The sequence below is a fragment of the Dasypus novemcinctus genome, chromosome 23 (genome assembly GCF_030445035.2).
Source record: "Dasypus novemcinctus isolate mDasNov1 chromosome 23, mDasNov1.1.hap2, whole genome shotgun sequence".
Taxonomy (NCBI): domain Eukaryota; kingdom Metazoa; phylum Chordata; class Mammalia; order Cingulata; family Dasypodidae; genus Dasypus; species Dasypus novemcinctus.
This window is the reverse complement of record NC_080695.1, coordinates 31,054,775-31,073,046: the sequence shown is the minus strand read 5'-3', so window position 1 is coordinate 31,073,046 and position 18,272 is coordinate 31,054,775. Positions and strand designations below refer to the sequence as shown.

The window sequence follows — 18,272 nt, the reverse complement described above, 5'->3', positions numbered from 1 at the left end:
ACAAATGATGCTTGAGAACTGATTGAGACAGGAACACCATCTCAAATGTTATACAAAAATTAACTCAAGATGGATCAAAGATCTAAATATAAGAGCCAAGACCATGAAGATCTTGGAAGATAATGTAGGGAAGCATCTACAGGATCATCTAATAGGAAATGGTTTCATGAATTTTACACCTAAAGCATGGGGGCATTTTGGGGACACTGGAATTGTCCTGAACGACATTTCAATTGCAGATACAGGCTCTTATATATCTTGTCATAAGATACAAAATTGTGCGGAAGAGTTTAAACTATAATGTAGACTATAATCCACACTAGTGGAAATGCTCCAATATGTGTTCATCAATTATAACAAATGTACCACACTAATGAAGGATGTTGTTAATGTGGGAAAGTGTAGGAGGGGTAGGGAGTGGGGCATATGGGAAATATCTACATTTTTTATGTAACATTTATTTAATCTAAGTATCTTTAACAAATTTTTTAAAGATATTTTTAAAAATATTGTGTAGAAGTTCTAGCTAGAGCAATTAGGCTAAACAAAGAAATAAAAGGCACCCAAGTAGGAAAGGAAGAAGCAAAACTTTCACTATTCGCTGATGACATGATCCTATATCTAGAAAATCCTGAAAAATCCACAAAAAAAGCTATTAGAATTAATAGATGAGTTCAGCAAAGTGGTAGGATACAAGGTTAATATGCAAAAATCAATAGCATTTCTATACACTGTTGATGTGCAATCTGAGGAGGGAATCAGAGAAAAAAATTCCATTTATTATAGCAACTAAACAATCAAACATTTAGGAATAAACCTAACCAAAGACATAAAGGACCTGTATTCAGAATACTACAAAACATTGCTAAAAGAAACCGAAGAAAACTTAAATAAATGGAAAGACATTCCATGTTCATGGATTGGAAGACTAAATATCATTAAGATGTCAATTCTACCCAAACTGATTTACAGAGTCAACACAATCCCCCCCCCCCAAAAATCCCAAAAGCCTTTTTTGCAGAAATTGAAAAGCCAATAATCAATTTTATTTGGAAGAGTAAGGGGTCCTGAATAGCCAAAAATTTCTTAAAAAGAAGAACAAAGTTGGAGGACTCTCATTTCCTGACTTTGAAGTATATTACTTAGCTACAGTGGTAAAAACAGCATGGTACTGGCATAAGGACAGACAGATTGACCATTCGGACAGACCGAATCGAGAACTCAGAAACTGACCTCATGCTTCAGGGGCAATCACCGGACATTGTAAATCCTCCCAGGGCCCAATGGATGGAATGTGGGAGAGTATGGGCCATGATGTGGACCATTGACCATGAGGTGCAGAGATGCCCAGAGATGTACTTACCAGGTGCAATGGATGTGTCATGATGAAAGGAGTGAGTGTTGCTGGGGGGGGAGTGGTGGTGTGGGGGTGGTGGGGTTGAATGGGACCTCATATAATTTTTTTTTAATGTAATATTTTTACAAAATCAATAAAAAAATAAAATTAAATTAAAAAAAAAAAGGAAAAAAAGAAACTGACCTCACATCTATAGCAATTTTTGACAAGGCTGTTAAGCCCACCCAGGTGAGCCAGAACAATCTATTCAACAAATGGTGCTGGGAGAACTGGATAGCCACATCCAAAAGAAAGAAAGAAGACCCCTATCTCACACCTTATACAAAAACTAATTCAAAGTGGATCAAGGACTTAAATTAAAAACAACAACCATAAAAATTCTAGAAGAAAATGTAGGAAAACATGTTCAAGATCTTGTGGTAGGTGGTAGTTTTTTAAACCTTATGCCCAAAGCACAAGCAACGAAAGAAAAAGTAGATAAATGGGACCTCCTCAAAATTCAGCACTTTTGCACCTCAAAGGACTATGTCAAAAGGGTGGAAAGGTAGCTGACTCATAGGGAGAAAATATTTAGCAATCACATATTTCATAAGGGTTTAATTTCCATGACTCAAAAGAAGATCATACAACTCAACAATTAAAAAGGCAAAGTATCCGATTAAAAAATGGGCAAAAGACAACTGTCCAAAGAAGAATTACAAATGGCAACGACATGAAAAAACGTTTAACATCACTAGCAATTAGGGATATGCAAATCAAAACTACAATGAAATATCCTTTTCATATCTATTAGACTGGCTGCTATTAAAAAGTTGGAAAACTGTAAATGTTGGAGAGATGTGGGAGATAGGAATGTTTATTCACTCCTGATAAGAATGTAGAATGGTACAGCCACTGTGGAGGACTGTTTTGGCAGTTTCTAAGTAAGGTGAATATAGACTTGCCATGGGATCCAGCAGTACGTTTGCTAGGTATATACCCAGACAAACTGAAAGCAGTGACAGGAATAGATACCTGCATACCGATGTTTATAGCAGCATTATTCATAATTGCCAAAAGTTGGAAACAACCCAGGTGTCTATCAACTGATGGATGGATAAACTAATTGTGGAGTATATGCACGATGGAATATTATACAGAGGTTAAGAAGAAATTAAGTCGTAAAACATATGACAACATGGATGAACCTGGAAGACATTATGTTGAGTGAAGCAAGCCAGACACAAAAGGACAAATACTGTATGACTGCCTTATTATGAACTAAATATATTATGTGAAATATAAATATATTATGTGAAATATGAGTAGAATTGCATATAGAAGACTGTTTTTCTTTGAAGTTGAACAAATACAAGTTAACAGTATGAAATGTAAACTTCAGACAAAAAACACATACATTATACTAAGTGAAGGAGACCAGATGCAGAGTACTACATATTGTATAAATCCATTTATATAAAATGTAAGTATATATCAATTTATAAAGATGAAAGGAGATTAGTGGTTATGTAGGTCTGAGTAAGGAATGCTAAGTTGTGTGGAGTCTTTCTTTCTGGAGTAATGAAATTGTTCTAAAATTTTTGAGACAATGAATATAGAACATTGTGATTATACTAAAAGCCAGTGATTATACACTTTGGATAGAATAGCCAGAAACAGCAGCTATGTACAGTGGGGGAAGCATAGAGAGATTGAGAGGTGTTTTCTTGTTTGTTGGTTTGTCTGTTTTTTATTATTTTTATTAATGAAATAATAAAAATGCTCTAATAATGACTGAAGTGATGAATGCACAACTATGTGATTATAGCAAATACCATTAATTGTATTCTTTGGATGAACTGTATGGTTTATTAATATGTATCAATAAAATTGATTTGTTTAAAACCAAAACCACACACAGAAAAAAACAAACACTGCCTGGAAGCCTGTTCTTTCAGAGGGTGGGGAGAGGAAGGAAGAGTCTGCCATTATGTGAGCCCCTAGATTTCAGTATGAAGAGGACCTTTCTCTCAGACTGGTCATTTTCTGCAGAAATGAATTCTCCAGCCTCTGGCCAAGGGGAACACTGGCTGCCAGTGTTCTAGGAGTCAAATTGGGAAAGGAAGCTGATGGGCTCTCACTTTTAAGTGTACGAAAATTGCCACGTAACCCTAATTTCAGCACAGCACCCTGTCCCCAGCCGGATCTCATGTCTGTGCATCTAGAAATCCTCTGGGGCATCCTCTCTTGAGATAATTCCAATCTTCTGTCTTCATGGGAAAGAAGACTGCACAAAGTAGGGGATGAAACCTAGAGGTGCAACTGCTTCTCACACAACCTATCAACCAATCCTCTTCTTCCCAGCCCAATCCACACTTGTGTTTTCAAAGGTATCTACAAGGTCAAGTTTTGAGTTGCCAATTCTTGGCTATGTCCATTCCTGGCATTTAACTTCCCCAGTCTGCTGAGTCAGTTACCATGTGTCCATCTGCCTTTGAGTTTCCGAAGTACAGTTGACAATTCTCTCTGCTGTCATCTCCTGTCCTATTCCTATTCTCTCTGTACTTGTGGTTTCCACTCTTTTATATCTCATCATCACTAGAGTAAAGTTAGGGTAGAAAGCAGATAAATGCATATATTCCAATTATCATCTTTTATTGAATGCTCTGTTCCTCAGTTTTTTAAATGACTTTCATTAATCAGTAAATGGCATGGGACAAAAATCAAGAATGGAGGAAAAATAAAGGTCTACGGAAGGTTCTTAAAGTTTTATAGCCTGTAGCCCTTAACTCAATTTTCTTAAACAGTTCAAATCCCTACCTCTATAGCATACTGGTTGCTTAACCTTATATAAGTTACTTAACATCATGTAACTTTAGTTTTCTTACACGTAAAATGATGATGATACCACCTGCCTCCAAGGTAACACAGAGTAAGTACTTAAAAAAGAGGAATAAAGAGTTGAATGAATAAGTGACATCATTACACGTAGGGGCAGGATGCAATGACACAGAAAAGCTTGGAGCTTAGAAGAGAGAAGTGAAAACCATCCAGACAGCCAAGGGATTAAGAAGCATAGACTCTGCCATTACCTTTCTTTGTCTTGCAAGGTCCACATTCAGGGTGAATTTCTTGTAAGGGAAGAGACACCACCTTAGCCAAGCCAGCATTCAGCATGTACTGGTACAGACGCTTAAATGTCCTTTCACACAGCCCCTGCCAAAATAAAATTCAAAAGCTACTATTAGGTATAAGCAAGGTGTTTGAAACTACAAAAAAGTCACAGAAATGAAGTTCTGGACCTGAATTGATTGAATATCTTAAATTAACAGATTCAGGAAAGGATTCCAAACAAGTCTTCAGGTGAATAAATTTAGTCTAAAATGATTCCCTGAATCATTTAAAAAATGAATTTTAAGACTAAACATTGGATATTTGCCTAAAGAAATTCTGAAAGGATATGGAGGGAGTGGGAAGGAGGCAGATGGGGGTAGAGATAGGCAGCTTTTATATATACCTTTTTATATTGTTTTGATTTTTTGAACCAAGTAAGTGTATTTGTTTTATACACACACACACAAACCTCCCATAGGCAGTAGGAAAAACTAGAAAAAAATTAAATTTCAAAAAAATTGAGTCTATGTATGAAGCCATAACAAAATGATGATGAATATATCCATCCTGTCACTCACATTTCTGCAAGGTGGAGACATGCAAAATGATCATAAGTGCGTCCTAGCTGCAGGAGTTGCAGTTCCACTGCAGGCCATGTTTTTTCATTTACATTTTATTTTTAAAAAGTAATTTACTTGCCAACATTGAAAAGTGAGAGATTTCTCATAAGAAACCAGATTTCTGGCTTCTCTTGTCAAACTGATACCTGGCAACAAATCCTAGGACTGCAGCGCCTTCCAGCACCAGTCAGTGGGAGCCGAGTCCCAGCTGCTTCCCTTCAGACAGTCTCTAGGTGCCATGGCCCTCATGCTGCCTATCGGTTTCTTTGACATTGAAGCTGAACGTCAGCTGCCATTTGCCACCATTTTTGTACTGCTTTTCTCTTATAATAATTAAGAGGAAGGTTAATTATTCTTGAATACCACTGCTATCAAAATTTTTTTTACGCTTGACTGATTTATTCATTTTTATTGTTCTTTCAGCCATTACTGACATTTGATTTTGCAATTCCTGGAAAAGTAAGGCAAGTTAGCACTGGGATTGGAATGAGAGAGGGTGTTCATGACCAAGAGTTGCTAGTGGAGTCTTACAGGTTTCCTCTTACACTCTGGGGGAGAGAGAGGGAGCAAATGTCTGTGGGCTGCTGCCACCACGTATGTGTGATCAGCTCCCAGGCTAGCCAGCACTCTAACTATTGGGTGGCAGAACATATGCCATCAAAGAAATACAGATGACTCACATGTGACTCATTCAAACCCACTGGTTTATAAATGGCATCTATTGTTAACTGAGCCATGCCTCCAGCATGCATGATGGAAAGACCCTGTAGAAACTAATCCATCAAACCCCAGCCCTGAACACATGGTACTAAGCCTTGGACCACCCAAAACAACGGAGAATGACATGGTCCTGTCTCCTCTCCTAGTGCCCTGTCCAGCAAAGAGAGAGGGAAGCAACAGGGGGAAAAAACCCAAAAAATGACAGCATCCATATTCATGGGATCAACCTTACCCATTGACTAAGCATTCCATAAATCCCGCTCAGCTGCCAACTAGAAATCTCAAGCCAATGTACCAGAGGATCCTCTACATTCTGGCTACAGTCTCTCACCAGGGCCTGCTTGTTTCACCTCCAAAATGTTTCTCAAACAATTAAGGCCTTCTCACTACCCACCTGACCTGAGGCAACAGCACTCCCCTCACCCCCTGCCTCCATTCTCTCTTGCACCTGCCAGTTCATCTTCCCACACACGCCTCTCTTCTTGTAACTTCTCCACTTATAAACTACCACCAATTCCATGTGTCTAAAGGCTAAAGTCTCAACTCCTCAGACCTTTCTTATCTGTCCCCTATTTTCCTTCCCAACCACACCTCCTACTGTTCCCACCCCCCACCCACACCCTGCAGCACACTGAGGCCCAGCTACATGCAGGATTGCTGCTGACCCCAACTTCCCACAACTCCATGCCTTCGCTCAAGCTCTTCTCCTTTGACTGTCTACTTGGAGAATACTTCATCTTCAAAGCCCAGCTCAACTTTAACTTTCTCGGTGATGCTTTTCTCAGCTCCTTGAATGCACATCTCTCTGCTCAGATCCATTTATTTGGAAATCAAAGAATTGTATTCAGTCTTACAGTGATCTCTTAAGAAGAGATCTTCTCAGCCTGCCTTTTATTTTCCATCTTTGATAGAGACTAGGATACAGAGTATTGTTTCTCTTTTACCACAAAGAACATTGCACATGTGATGACAAATGCCAACTGACTATCTTGGAGTCTGAGAAGTGATGGAAGTGTGGGGAGCTGGCCAGTGTACAAATAGCTCCAGCTTATTACTGCCATGAGACCCTGCAGGCCCAGCTTTCCAGAACTTGTGATTTTTCAAGAGAAACCTAGATTTTTATGTGAATATCAATTTTTCTTTCTTTTTTTTTAAATGCTTGGTCAATTTTATCTACAACACTGTACAGGTCAAATCTAATTCACCAGCCTCCATTGTGCAATCTCTGCTTTAAAGAGATTTGGTTGTATAATAAACCTAGTGATAGAGAAGAGATCCCTGCCCCTCTGAACAATGAAATTAGCCACTAAAGCAGGGGTTCTCGACCAGGGTCCATGGACCCCCAAGGTGAATGTGGAAGGATTTCAGGGGGTCCATGAGCTTGAAGTGAAAATTCAAAAAACATTCTTATGGGGACATGTTGGTACAGGTGTGATGTATTTATTAAATAATACATAGTATAGTGTGGACTTAATAAGGGGTCTGTGGTTTTCATCTGACTGGCAAAGAGGTCTGTGGAACAAAAAAGGTTAAGAACCCCTCCCTGCACCAGAGCTTCAGCAATGTAACACCAGGTGAGAAGGATGATCCTGGTAACTATAATCAGACTATAAACCATGGTCCTTTGCGGACTAATTACCAATTACCCCCAAACACCTGACCAGTCCACATTACTTTGTTTCAAATTTTACTCTTTAACTTACAGGGCCAATCTTATTTTTCTCCCATTTCCAGGGATGGCTCTTTTCTAACTTCCACTGGAGACTGTTCAAATCAGATTGGAAGCAGCCCCATCTCCATGCTTTCTTCCTCTCCATTCTTTCTTTATCACCACCTCTATCCCAAGCCCAGTGGTGGAGCAGGTCAATAATGCTTTTCTCCCTGTGTTGTCACCCCCATTCTCAGTACAGTTCCTCTGATATTTCACTATAAAACTATTGGGAACAAAACTACAAGCTTGATTATGACAGTAAATTTAAATGCCAAGATTTTCCACTCCATATGAACTTTTAGAGCAGGTCCTAGAGCAAACCCCAAGGGAAAATGGAAGTCAGTCAAGAGCCAGAAGAATTTAAATTAAAGACTGAGCACTGTTTCAATCTGTAAAACAAAAGAAAACCCCATTTGTTTCATGGCTAGGAGTACTCAGGTCCACAATAGGGCTTTAGTGCACAACTCAGTTCATTTCTATTTGACAAAGACCTCGGAGCCAAGTACACAGCAGATTTAGTCCAGCATGTGGGAAGCCTCCAAGCAACTCACCAGTTCTTCCCTCAGCTTCCCTAGTGTCTCTATACGGTTACTCCGGGCACTCAGCACAACTGAAAGCTTCTCCATGAGGATGTCATATTTGCTCCTCCTGTAAGAAACACAAAACAGTCCATTTTTCCAAGCTGGCTGTGAAAGACCACCTGCTGTCTAAAAAGCGACAAGGCTTAAGTGACATGTTAAACTACAGAACCTCAGTCTTAAACCTCAAGGATCACCTGGACGAACTCCCGCCTTTTATAGCTGGAGGGACTGAGGCCTGAAGAGTTCAGTCTCATTTCCAAGGTCCTTTAACAACTCACTGGCAGTGCCCAGACAGTACTCTATGGCAAAGATCGCAAAGAAATGAGTCTTTAAAACTTTTCACATTTTCATAATACTTTAAAGCTTTGGAAGCATTTCATATATTCCCTCATAAATCACTTTGGTGAGGAAGAGAAGAAAGATTATTTCATAAGGTTAACTGGCTTTTCCAAAATTCAGGCCCAATACAAAAACCTTGGTTTTTGATCTCTAAATCTGGTGCTCTTTTCATGACACTTCATCCTACTCTCCTGTCTTTCTGATTTTAAAGCCCTGGTTTCTACTTCGCTGGGGTGATTGATCCCGTCCCATTTTTATCGTGTAAGGTGTCTGTCATAACAAAGGCTTCCAGGCTAATGGTCACCAAAGGAAGTTACTAAAAAGAGCTAATGGCCCCTGGGGTGTGTGTGTCTAGGGGAGGCTGGGTGGATGGGTGCAACAAGGAAAGCCCTGTATGCCAGTTCAGCTGGGGAAGTATACCTTGGCTTTAACTATCCACAGTTCTACGAGGAGAGGAGAGGTATGGGACCCAGAGACTGCACTCACTTCTGTATTTTTATTTTTTCTTGACAAATGGAAGGATAAATGAAGGGACAAATTTACTGAAGATGAATTAGTACCAGACACTCTGTCATAGTCATTTTACAGAAGAGGAAACAGACGTTCAAAGAGATCAAGTGACTTTATACAAGTAAGTGGCAAAGACTTAAATACAGATCTTGACTTAATCTAGTGTCCTCTCTTCTACCCACGGCTGTCTCCATACTGTCTTTGAAGATTACAGGCTATACACAACAGTTATGCATTTGGTGATAGTTATTTCACTAATGAAGAGGATGACTAATTGAAATGTGAATTCATGAAGTAGGATTCTCTCCAATATATTTCCAAAACATAGGTTTGAAAACAGATTAGGAATACAGGGTATTTTGACAGACACAGAGAAACAATTTTCACTCCTGAAGTCCTTATCCAATTGTCAGTCACCACACACATACGATGTACGTTCTTTGGGCAAAAACCTTGTACAATGCAGTGAGCACTGGAAATCTTAAAACTTACATTTAATCACAAGTGCTTACCTCTCCCAACTTCTGGAGGCTGCACCTAGCCATGGAGGTAAAAGGCAGGGGCTCTGCTACTTGGCTAGACGACAATCACAGTATCATTCCCAGAGGTTTAGGGACAGGTCTGTGCACCCACCTTCTTTGTCTCCACTGGTGGCCAGGCACTGAGGTGCTCATAGTTCAGTAGTCAAGGATCTCTCATCCTAGGCCCTGTGCCAGCTTGACCTTCTCCCACCCTGGTTTCTGCCCCTCCCACAAAGAAAGGCATGGGTGACAGTGTTGGCTGGGGTCTCTCTGCAGGTGGTGAGAACATTTCTTCTACCCATTCCTATGCCAGGTAGTCATCTCAGCAGTGAGGATTAAAGAGTCTGCAATAACCTACTCACTTCCAGAGACTTCCTGGTCTTCAGAAGGGAATGTGCATATTTTACCAGCTTGCTGTACTGTCTGGGCTATGAAGCAGCTATAATAGCAACATCACGCATGGTGATCGTTTTAATGCAATCCTCACCATCTCATCTGTGTGAGTTGCTTACCATGGCTGCATGTTGTAAAAATACCCCAATTTGAAAGTGACATAATTTAACCACAACTCTGCCAGCATAACAAATCAAATGACATTTTTATTTTTACTAAGAAAAAAACAAAACACATTTTTTCACCAAACTGCTTACAGTGACTGTTGTTGGGTTGCAGGGTAATAGACAGGTTTCTGCTCCTTTTCTGTAAAATTTCCAGGTTTTCTAAATGAGTATTACTTATTTTCATGATCATAAATAGGAATACCTTTTTTTAAAGCTACAGTCATAGCCTGATTTGGTCTCTACACTTTTTAAAGGCATGACACACACGGATGCAATCTAAAAGTAATGAAGTGTTTTGTTAACACACACTGTACCTGTCCATGTGGAAACGGTTCAGAAGGAGGAGGATCGAGTGCTGCTGGGCTCCCGTGGGCAATCGGATCACATGGGACTGCATCGTAATGAGCCCACTTTTGTTCAGGATTTTTCTGTGATAGTGAAGCTTCCCAGCATCCACCCTGGAGAGAAAAAGCATGGGCTATGTCAGTTTGCTGATGGTAGCTTTCACCCTATAATGTACACTGCCTCTCACTTGGACAAAAACACTCTAGACACATACATCCTATTCAGCCAACTTGAGAGAAGAGCCACTGTGAGACAAAGGCCTTGGGAAGACAAGCCACACCTTAGTCAAAAAGCACATCCCAGGGCATCTTCCAGTAGGTGTAGATGGACAGATGGGGTTGAGGCAAGGGGAATGGGGCAAGGAAAGGATGGCTAAATGGAGAGACAGAAAGGGCGAACACGACGCTCATCAAATGTCAGTATCTAATCCTGCAGTGGCCAGTGACTAGGGTGACTATACATTCAGGTTTGCAGAGGATGGTCCTGATTTATGCCTCAGGGTCTCTTCTAGATAGTTCTACCTTTTACTCTCAAACAATAAGTTATATGGTCACCTGAGGGGCTCTTCAAAAAGAAAGCATTGAACTCCCAATCACCATGGATCCGGGACAGACTAGGTGGCAGGGAAGATAAGTCAAGTAGGCACAGTATCCCTGTGCTTGGGGTACAGGGCCTGCTCCCCCTAAAATTTAAGCAAAGAAGCGACTTCTCCCCCTTACTTGAAAGCGGTGCTGTGAAGGTCTCGCTGGAGCTCCCCTTGCCACCTGGACCGGCCTAATCGCTCCAGAATACAGTAGGAGAAGTCGGGGAGCTTCAGGTCAGGGTCCCCCTCCAAGCCTATCAGGGCCCTGTAGCGCATGTCCTGGGAGGCAACGATGACCAGTTTCTTCCCCCACCTGCACATCAGAAATAACAACAAAGAGAGAAATGAGTTTAACCAACTCTTGGCTAAACCTTAAAGAATCATGATTTTCGGCTTCTCTGAAGTTCACAGTACCCCCAGATGAAGCAAGTTTCCCATGTGTTAGAAGGGCACAGTGCTTAGAATTGAGCAGAGCCAATCTTGTTAATTCCTGGCTTAAAGCCTTTCCAAGTCTTACCAGGGCAGACCCAAATCCAAAGTCCTCATCATGGCCTGGAGGGTCCTACACGATTTGGTCCTTCTCTGTCTGGCTGATTTTGTCTTCTATCACTCTTCTCCTCATCCACAATGGCCTTTTTCCATTCTTTAAACAAGCCTCCGGGGCATTGCCCTTGCTGTTTCCTCTGCATAGGTGACTGCTTCCTTCCCATCATTCAGGTCACAGCTCAAATGTCATCTCAGGATCTCCAGAAAATGCTCACTAGTTTCCATTCCCCACCACTACCAAGTTCTCCTAGACTATTTCCATATTCTTCATAACATTTAGACTCTCTGAAATGCACATAGTTATTGGCAGACATCCTTGTCTTTCTCCCCCTCTAAAACATAAGCTCCATAAAAGCAGGCACATTGTAGACTTGTTTATTCACCAGGATATCCTTAGTGCCTAGAATAGCATTTGGCCCAGAGCAGAAACTCTGTAAATTGTTAAGGGAACAAACTACTCTAGTCAACTAGACTGATAAAATAAACTTCAAAGAGTTAGAGACACTGAACTGTGCCATCAGTGGGATCTGTAGGCTAATTTTGACTTCAGTGTTGAAGACCAGACCTCCTACTGACTTGAAGTATGAAAACAAATGCCCCAAAGTGGGGTGGAGAACACTTCCTAGAAAGGCAGGAACTTTAAACCACTCCAACTGAATTTTCTGAGGTGATGACAGCACAACTCTGTGATGAAAATGAGCTACTGAGTGTACATTTTGAATGGGCTGTGCAAAGCATGGGACTGTATAACACAAGGAATCCAGTGGTAGAGAATGGACTGTGGTTAACAGGACAAATATGAAATGTTTTCTCCTGAATAATAATAAATATGTAATACTAATATCGGGTGTTAATAATTGGGTAGGTCGGGGGAAAAGTACACTAAATAATGTAAATATGGGCTGTGGATAGTAGTAATTTTTTTTACAGATTTATTTACTTTATTTTTCAATTTTTTATCCCCACCCTTACCTCCATATGGTTCTCTTATCTGTCTGCTCACTGTTTGCTCAACCTCTTCAGGAGGCACTGGGAACCAAACCCGGGACCTCCCACATGGGAGGTGAGTGCCCAACAACCTGAACCACATCCACTCCCCACGGGCTGCAGCATCTGCTGGCTTATGGCATCTGCTTGTTTGGGCATCTGCTGCTTGTTTAGGCATCTGCTCATTGTAGCAGTGGGACATCTGGCTAGCTGTCGCAGGTGCGCTGCCTAACTCTTTGTGGCAGGTGCAGCATCTGTTCATCTTCTTTATGAGGCATTGAGACTCAAACCCGGGACCTCCCATGTGGTAGGTGGGTGCCCAACTGGTTAAGCTACATCCACTTCCCAGTTAGTAGTAAAATTTTGATGATGCTCTTTCATAGTTTGTAACATATGTTTCATAACAATGCAAGGTGTTGGTGGTAGGAATATGTATGACAGCCTTGTATGATGATACGTATGTTTGTTCTGTTAATCACAAATTTTACTATACACTTACTGTTTATGTATGTTCATGTATGAATGCTATACCTCAATAAAATTTTATTTAAAAAAAAAAAAAAAGATACCCCAGCTTGGAATACTAATTTCCTTGCTGTGGCCTAATGTCCTAAACTGTGCATCCTTAACATTTAAATTGAGATTCCACCACAGTACCTTGTCTGTTCAATTAAAATGTTGGGCAAACTGGCCTGCTCTGCTCATAACACTTCAGTGTCAAGTCCTGCAGCAGTAAGATCCCACTCAGAGGATGTGCTGGCAGAGAACCGATCACTCACTCAGTCCTTAGTCTGGAGATACACTCCATTGGAGGATCTTCCTTTCTTGGATTAAATCCACAAGGGTCTATACCTAAGAGCTCAGAGGCTGCTGACACTTCTTGTCTGTATCAACATCTGCTCTTCCCAGCTGGTCATGAGGTCTGTCTTCAGTCATGCCCAGACTCTGACAGGCTTTCTTCCTCCTTCCCCAGACCAAAGAGCTGTGCAACTACTCTCCAAGTAGAGGGGGAAAAGAGGAGAGAAAGAGACTATCTTCATTTTGACTTAATTGCTGCTTTCTTCACATTATTTGTGACCTATATTAGTCTTCTGCGGAAGTCATGTAAGTCTCTATAGTCTGTTTTTAAAAAGAATGTTGGGTTGTGAATATATATGAAGAGAGACAATCCACTTCACTGTCTAAAAGCCACAAACCTAGGACCTGTGTGCTCAGGTTCCAAAAGAAGTTCATTAAATTAAACTGAAACAGGGCAGTGGGAAAAAAATGTTTGAAAATAGGGAGACTAGTTTGCTGCTTTTTGATTTTCTCTTACACGAGGGGCTCTTAATCATTTCTGTTCCATGGACCCCTTTGCCAGGCAGGTGAAAAGCACAGACCCCTTACTAAGTCCACACTATCCTGTGTATTATTTAATAAATATATCATAGCTGCACCAACACATCCCCACAAGAAAAATGTTTTTTTTTGAATTTCAATTCAAGCTCATGGACCCCCTGTTAAGAAAGCCTATATTACGCAGATTTGTTTACTACCCTACACTATCCTATTTCTAATGTTTTTCTTAATTATTGCCAACCAGTCTGATTCAACGACTCCAGCTGGACCTAATTTGCTGACTGTGCTCATCATACAGGTTATCAAATACCAATTAAACACTGTGCAAAGTACCGGAGACACCAAGATGAGCAAAAGTGGAATCTGTCTCCTAGGAGCTCACAGTCTACTGAAGGAGAAAGATAAGAGAAGGAACAATGACACTCTAAACTGCTCTGACAGAGAGGAGCTTTGGGGCTGTCAAGGCCTAGGGCTGTGAATGGGACTTGCACAGTGGTAACTAAGAGAAAACTCAGAGGAAGGGACTCTTGAGTTAGTGATCAGCTGTGTGGATGAAGGGCATAAGAGTAAGGAAACAGAACTAACAAGGCTACAGAGGCAGAAGCATGCCTGTTCCGGAAAGCAAGCAATGTGGCATGTCAAGAAAGCAGAAGGATGCAGAGTCCAAGGTCAGTGGGAACCCACATCCTGAGCAGCTGTGCTGTGTCATGCTGGGAGTTTAGATATGATGACATAGATCTGGGGTTAGAGCTTCCAACCTAAGGTCAGTTCATCAGTCAGCATGTATTTGTAGAAGCTCCTCTATGCCAGGCATATTCTAGACCCTAGAGATACAGCGAAGAGCAAGATGGACAGAATCCCTGTCTTAGAGGAATCTATGGTTTGGAGAGGAAAGACTGACATAAATAAATAGTTAAGATTAATTTTGGTGTTAAAAAGAGTAATAAGATGTGCCTGGGCAACACAGGGATGCTAATTGAGAGTTGAGGTGAAACCTGCATGATGAGAAGGAGATGGTGATGTCAAGATCTGAGGGCAAAATGTTCTAAGCAGAAAGAAGAGCATGTACAGTAATCCTGGGGCAGACATGAACCCAGTGTGTTCAGGTTGAAGCACTGTGAACAGCGAACAAAATGGAGGGAGATGAGGTCAGAGAGCTGAGTGGGCAGAGGCTAGGCCAGAAAGAGCCTTACAGGCCACGGTAAAAGGGCCAGGAAGCATGCAGGGATGAGGCCGTGGGGTGTGGGGAACGGGGCAGTTCATGGCTCATTGGAAGGTGGTAGCATCTACTCAGCTCTGGCCTGTACTGCCATGCAAAAATTCAGTCCCAGTGTGGCTAGGTCTTGTGTTTTTAAAAAGAAGCTGGAAATCTGTATTTTTAAATCTTGATAACAAAATAAAATTAAAAAACAAGTCAAAACACCATGCTGGCCAAAAAAAAAAAGTTGTTTGTGGGACAGATTTGGCCAGTGTGAAACCTCTGCCTTGGGTGACCAGGGAGCACTAGTCCTTTGTCCATCTTAGTGCAGGAAGTTAAAAGGAGGAAAGACAGCAAAAAGGAGATGAGAAAGTGTTGCAGTGAGCCAAGGCCAAACAGGGTTTGAAAATGACTGTGAAGGTAGCATCAAGAGGACTTGGTGGCTGGCTGAAAATAGATGTTAGGGAGAAGAGGAAGATCCCCCAAGTTATTACAGCTTGTGTGGCCAGGTGCATGGGCATATCTCTGACCAAAATGAAGAATCAAGAAGGAAAGGAAAGGAAGAGAAAGCAGGTTTGAGGTGAAGGAGAGTGATGATCAAGCTTCTGGGCAAACTGAGGTTGAGTAGCAGGTTACTGAACTATCACATATGGTACTTTGGAGGAGAGGTCAAGAGAAGAGCTATCAATGGAGAATAACCATCGCACATAGAAGTTATGTGTGAAGAGGAAATCAGCCTGTATGCCCATGTGTGCCTGTGTGAGAAGAGTGCAGAGGACAGAGTCCTTGGGAGCAGTCGGTGTATAAGGGGTAGATGGAAGGAGGGGAGACCACAAGGGAGCTGGTGAGGGAACAGCTAGGAATATAGAAAAACTAATGGGAAGCCATCAGGGAAAACACTTCAAAAGCCCCTAATGGTGTGGAAGAGTCAGGAAGAAGAAAGGTTGACAAATGTTCCCAGGCCTGGTTAATAGGGGGTTTAGCCAATTCCATTCTGGTGAAGTGATGAAGTCAGGAATCAGGACAGCAGTGGGTTGAGGAGTGAAGGAGAGGAGAAACAGTGACTAGAGCTGTTTCTTCTGAGAAGCCTGGCTACAGAGACAGAGAGAGCTCAATGGCTGGGGACACAAGGTACAGAGAAGGTCTAGAAAGATGGGTGAGTCATATTAATGTGCTGAGTAGGCCTGTAAAAGTTGACAATAACCCTGCTTGTCAAACACCCACAGTCAGGTAAAAGCTGACAAAAAGGGAAAAGATGGGCTAAAGGACAGAGGCAGGAAAGAGATGGTGACCAGGGCATAAAGCAGCAGGAGCTGGACCAGGGGAGGAGGGAAAAGGCAGGATGTGACTCATCCAAATCCCAGTCTTAGGGCTGCCCTTTCTCATCAACTTGGAAATGAGAAGAGAGAGAAAGAAGTAGGCAAATGTGGCCAGTGGCAAGTTTGGTTAGAAGGTGGAAGTTAGGAAAGTTCATACCTGATAGTATTTTTCTGATGGGTAAAGCAGGAAAGGAGATGGGAATGGGGTTAGGGACTAAGAATGAGGGAGATGGCTTGAGGAAAAGGACAATTTGGATTTACTAGTCTAGGAAAACAGCAGGGACATTGACTGAGACTCACAAAAGAGCTGCTCTGTAGCCCAGGGCCCAGTTAGGCCTAGAGACCACAATGCCTCAATGCAAACGTCAGCTGCCTGTTCTGTCTGCTAGGCACTGAGGACACAAAGGAAAGAGAAAGGAGCACCCTGACCTCAAGAAGCCCTCCCACACTGTGTGATTTCCTCAAGCAGAGCAGGAGTGAAGCAGGTAGAGAACTGGCTGAGTGCAGGGCCAATCCCGTGACAGGGGCCATGGATCACATCTTTGAGCTCCCACTACAGCCCTGCGCCATAAGGTTTGACAAGGTGCCACCTGGTTACCTGCCAAAGGCCTCCTCCATCGTACAACGAGGCTGCAAAGACTTGGTCCTGATGTCACTGGTAACGTTCTTCCTCTCCTTAAAATACCGGCATGAGCCCTGGATGCCATCCTTATTCTCTAAGATCATGTGAATGGGGTAGACATCCTCCAGTGGGATCGGGTCTCTCCTGGACTCCAGGATTCCTGTTTCCAAGTCAATTTCTTCATACCTAAGGGGAAAAGCACAAACATCACACCACAACTCAGCTTCAGAAATCATACATGCTTGGCAGATTCTTTTGACAACCTCCAGCAAAGAATGGAGAAGAGAGCAGATGACTCAGTCTATCTGCCTTAGAAATGCAGATAGCCCTGACAAACAAGGTTCTTATCACTCATCCCAGATGACACACATCTTTCCAGGATCCCCCAAGTCCACACCAGGAGCTAGATCCTGGTATCTGAACCACCTTACTGGCCCAAGTCATGGCCTTTTTAGTTTCCTTCCTAATCTGGTGCCTGCTCTCCAAACCACAAAGTTTGGACTTAAAGATACATGGCTTTCTTCCTTTAAGATGTCACCTTTCCATTTCTGTTTATTTTATTTTTTTATTTTTATTTCTCTCCCCTTCCCCTTGCCCCCACATTGTCTACTCTCTGTATCCATTGTTATGTGTTCCTCTGTGTCCGCTTGTATTCTTGTCAGTGGCACTGGGAATCTGTGCCTCTTTTTGTTGCGTCATCTTCGCTGCGCCAGCTCTCCGTGTGTGGGGCGCCACTCCTGGGCAGGCTGTGCTTCTTCTGTGCAGGGTGGCTCTTCTTGTGGGGTGCACTCCTCGCACGTGGGGCTTCCCTATGTGGGGAACACCCTTGCATGGCACAACACTTCTTGCGCACATTGGCACTGTACATGGGCCAGCTCACCACACAGGTCAGGAGGCCCTGAGTTTGAACGCTGGACCTCCCATATGGTAGGCAGATGCTCTGTCAGTTGAGCCAAATCCACTTCCCTCCATCTCTCTGTTTATCCATTTTTATGGTTTCAATTCTCATCTTTGAATCTTCCATTCCTGTCTTTTCCCCCAAACACCAACCATATGTTTTCACTTGTCTACCAAAAAATTCTAATCCCATGATACCAAAATCAAAGTCATGCATCATGTTGAGTGAAACAAGCCAGACAGAAAAGGATAAATATTGTATGATTTCATCGATATGAAATAATTTAAACAAGCAGATAGTCAGAATCTAGAATATAGGTTTCTAGGGGATAACCTATATTCCATACACTGGGGATAGGGAATAGGGAATTAATGCTTAAATTGTGCAGAACTTCTATTTGGATTGATTGTAAAGTTTTGGTAAT

At 41.9% G+C, this 18,272-nt stretch overlaps 1 protein-coding gene across 1 annotated transcript in view; it reads right to left on the bottom strand.

Moving 5' to 3' along the window:
- GTF3C1 (general transcription factor IIIC subunit 1) overlaps nucleotides 1-18,272 on the bottom strand; it is a 93,678-nt gene that overhangs the window by 70,979 nt on the left and 4,427 nt on the right. The window contains exons 2-6 of the mRNA XM_004450467.4: nucleotides 16,927-17,136; nucleotides 11,077-11,253; nucleotides 10,327-10,470; nucleotides 8,053-8,149; nucleotides 4,429-4,552 (exon numbers count right to left, since the gene is read on the bottom strand). Of these exons, the coding sequence (XP_004450524.2) occupies nucleotides 4,429-4,552; nucleotides 8,053-8,149; nucleotides 10,327-10,470; nucleotides 11,077-11,253; nucleotides 16,927-17,136 (752 nt within the window). The remainder of the gene's footprint in view (nucleotides 1-4,428; nucleotides 4,553-8,052; nucleotides 8,150-10,326; nucleotides 10,471-11,076; nucleotides 11,254-16,926; nucleotides 17,137-18,272) is intronic.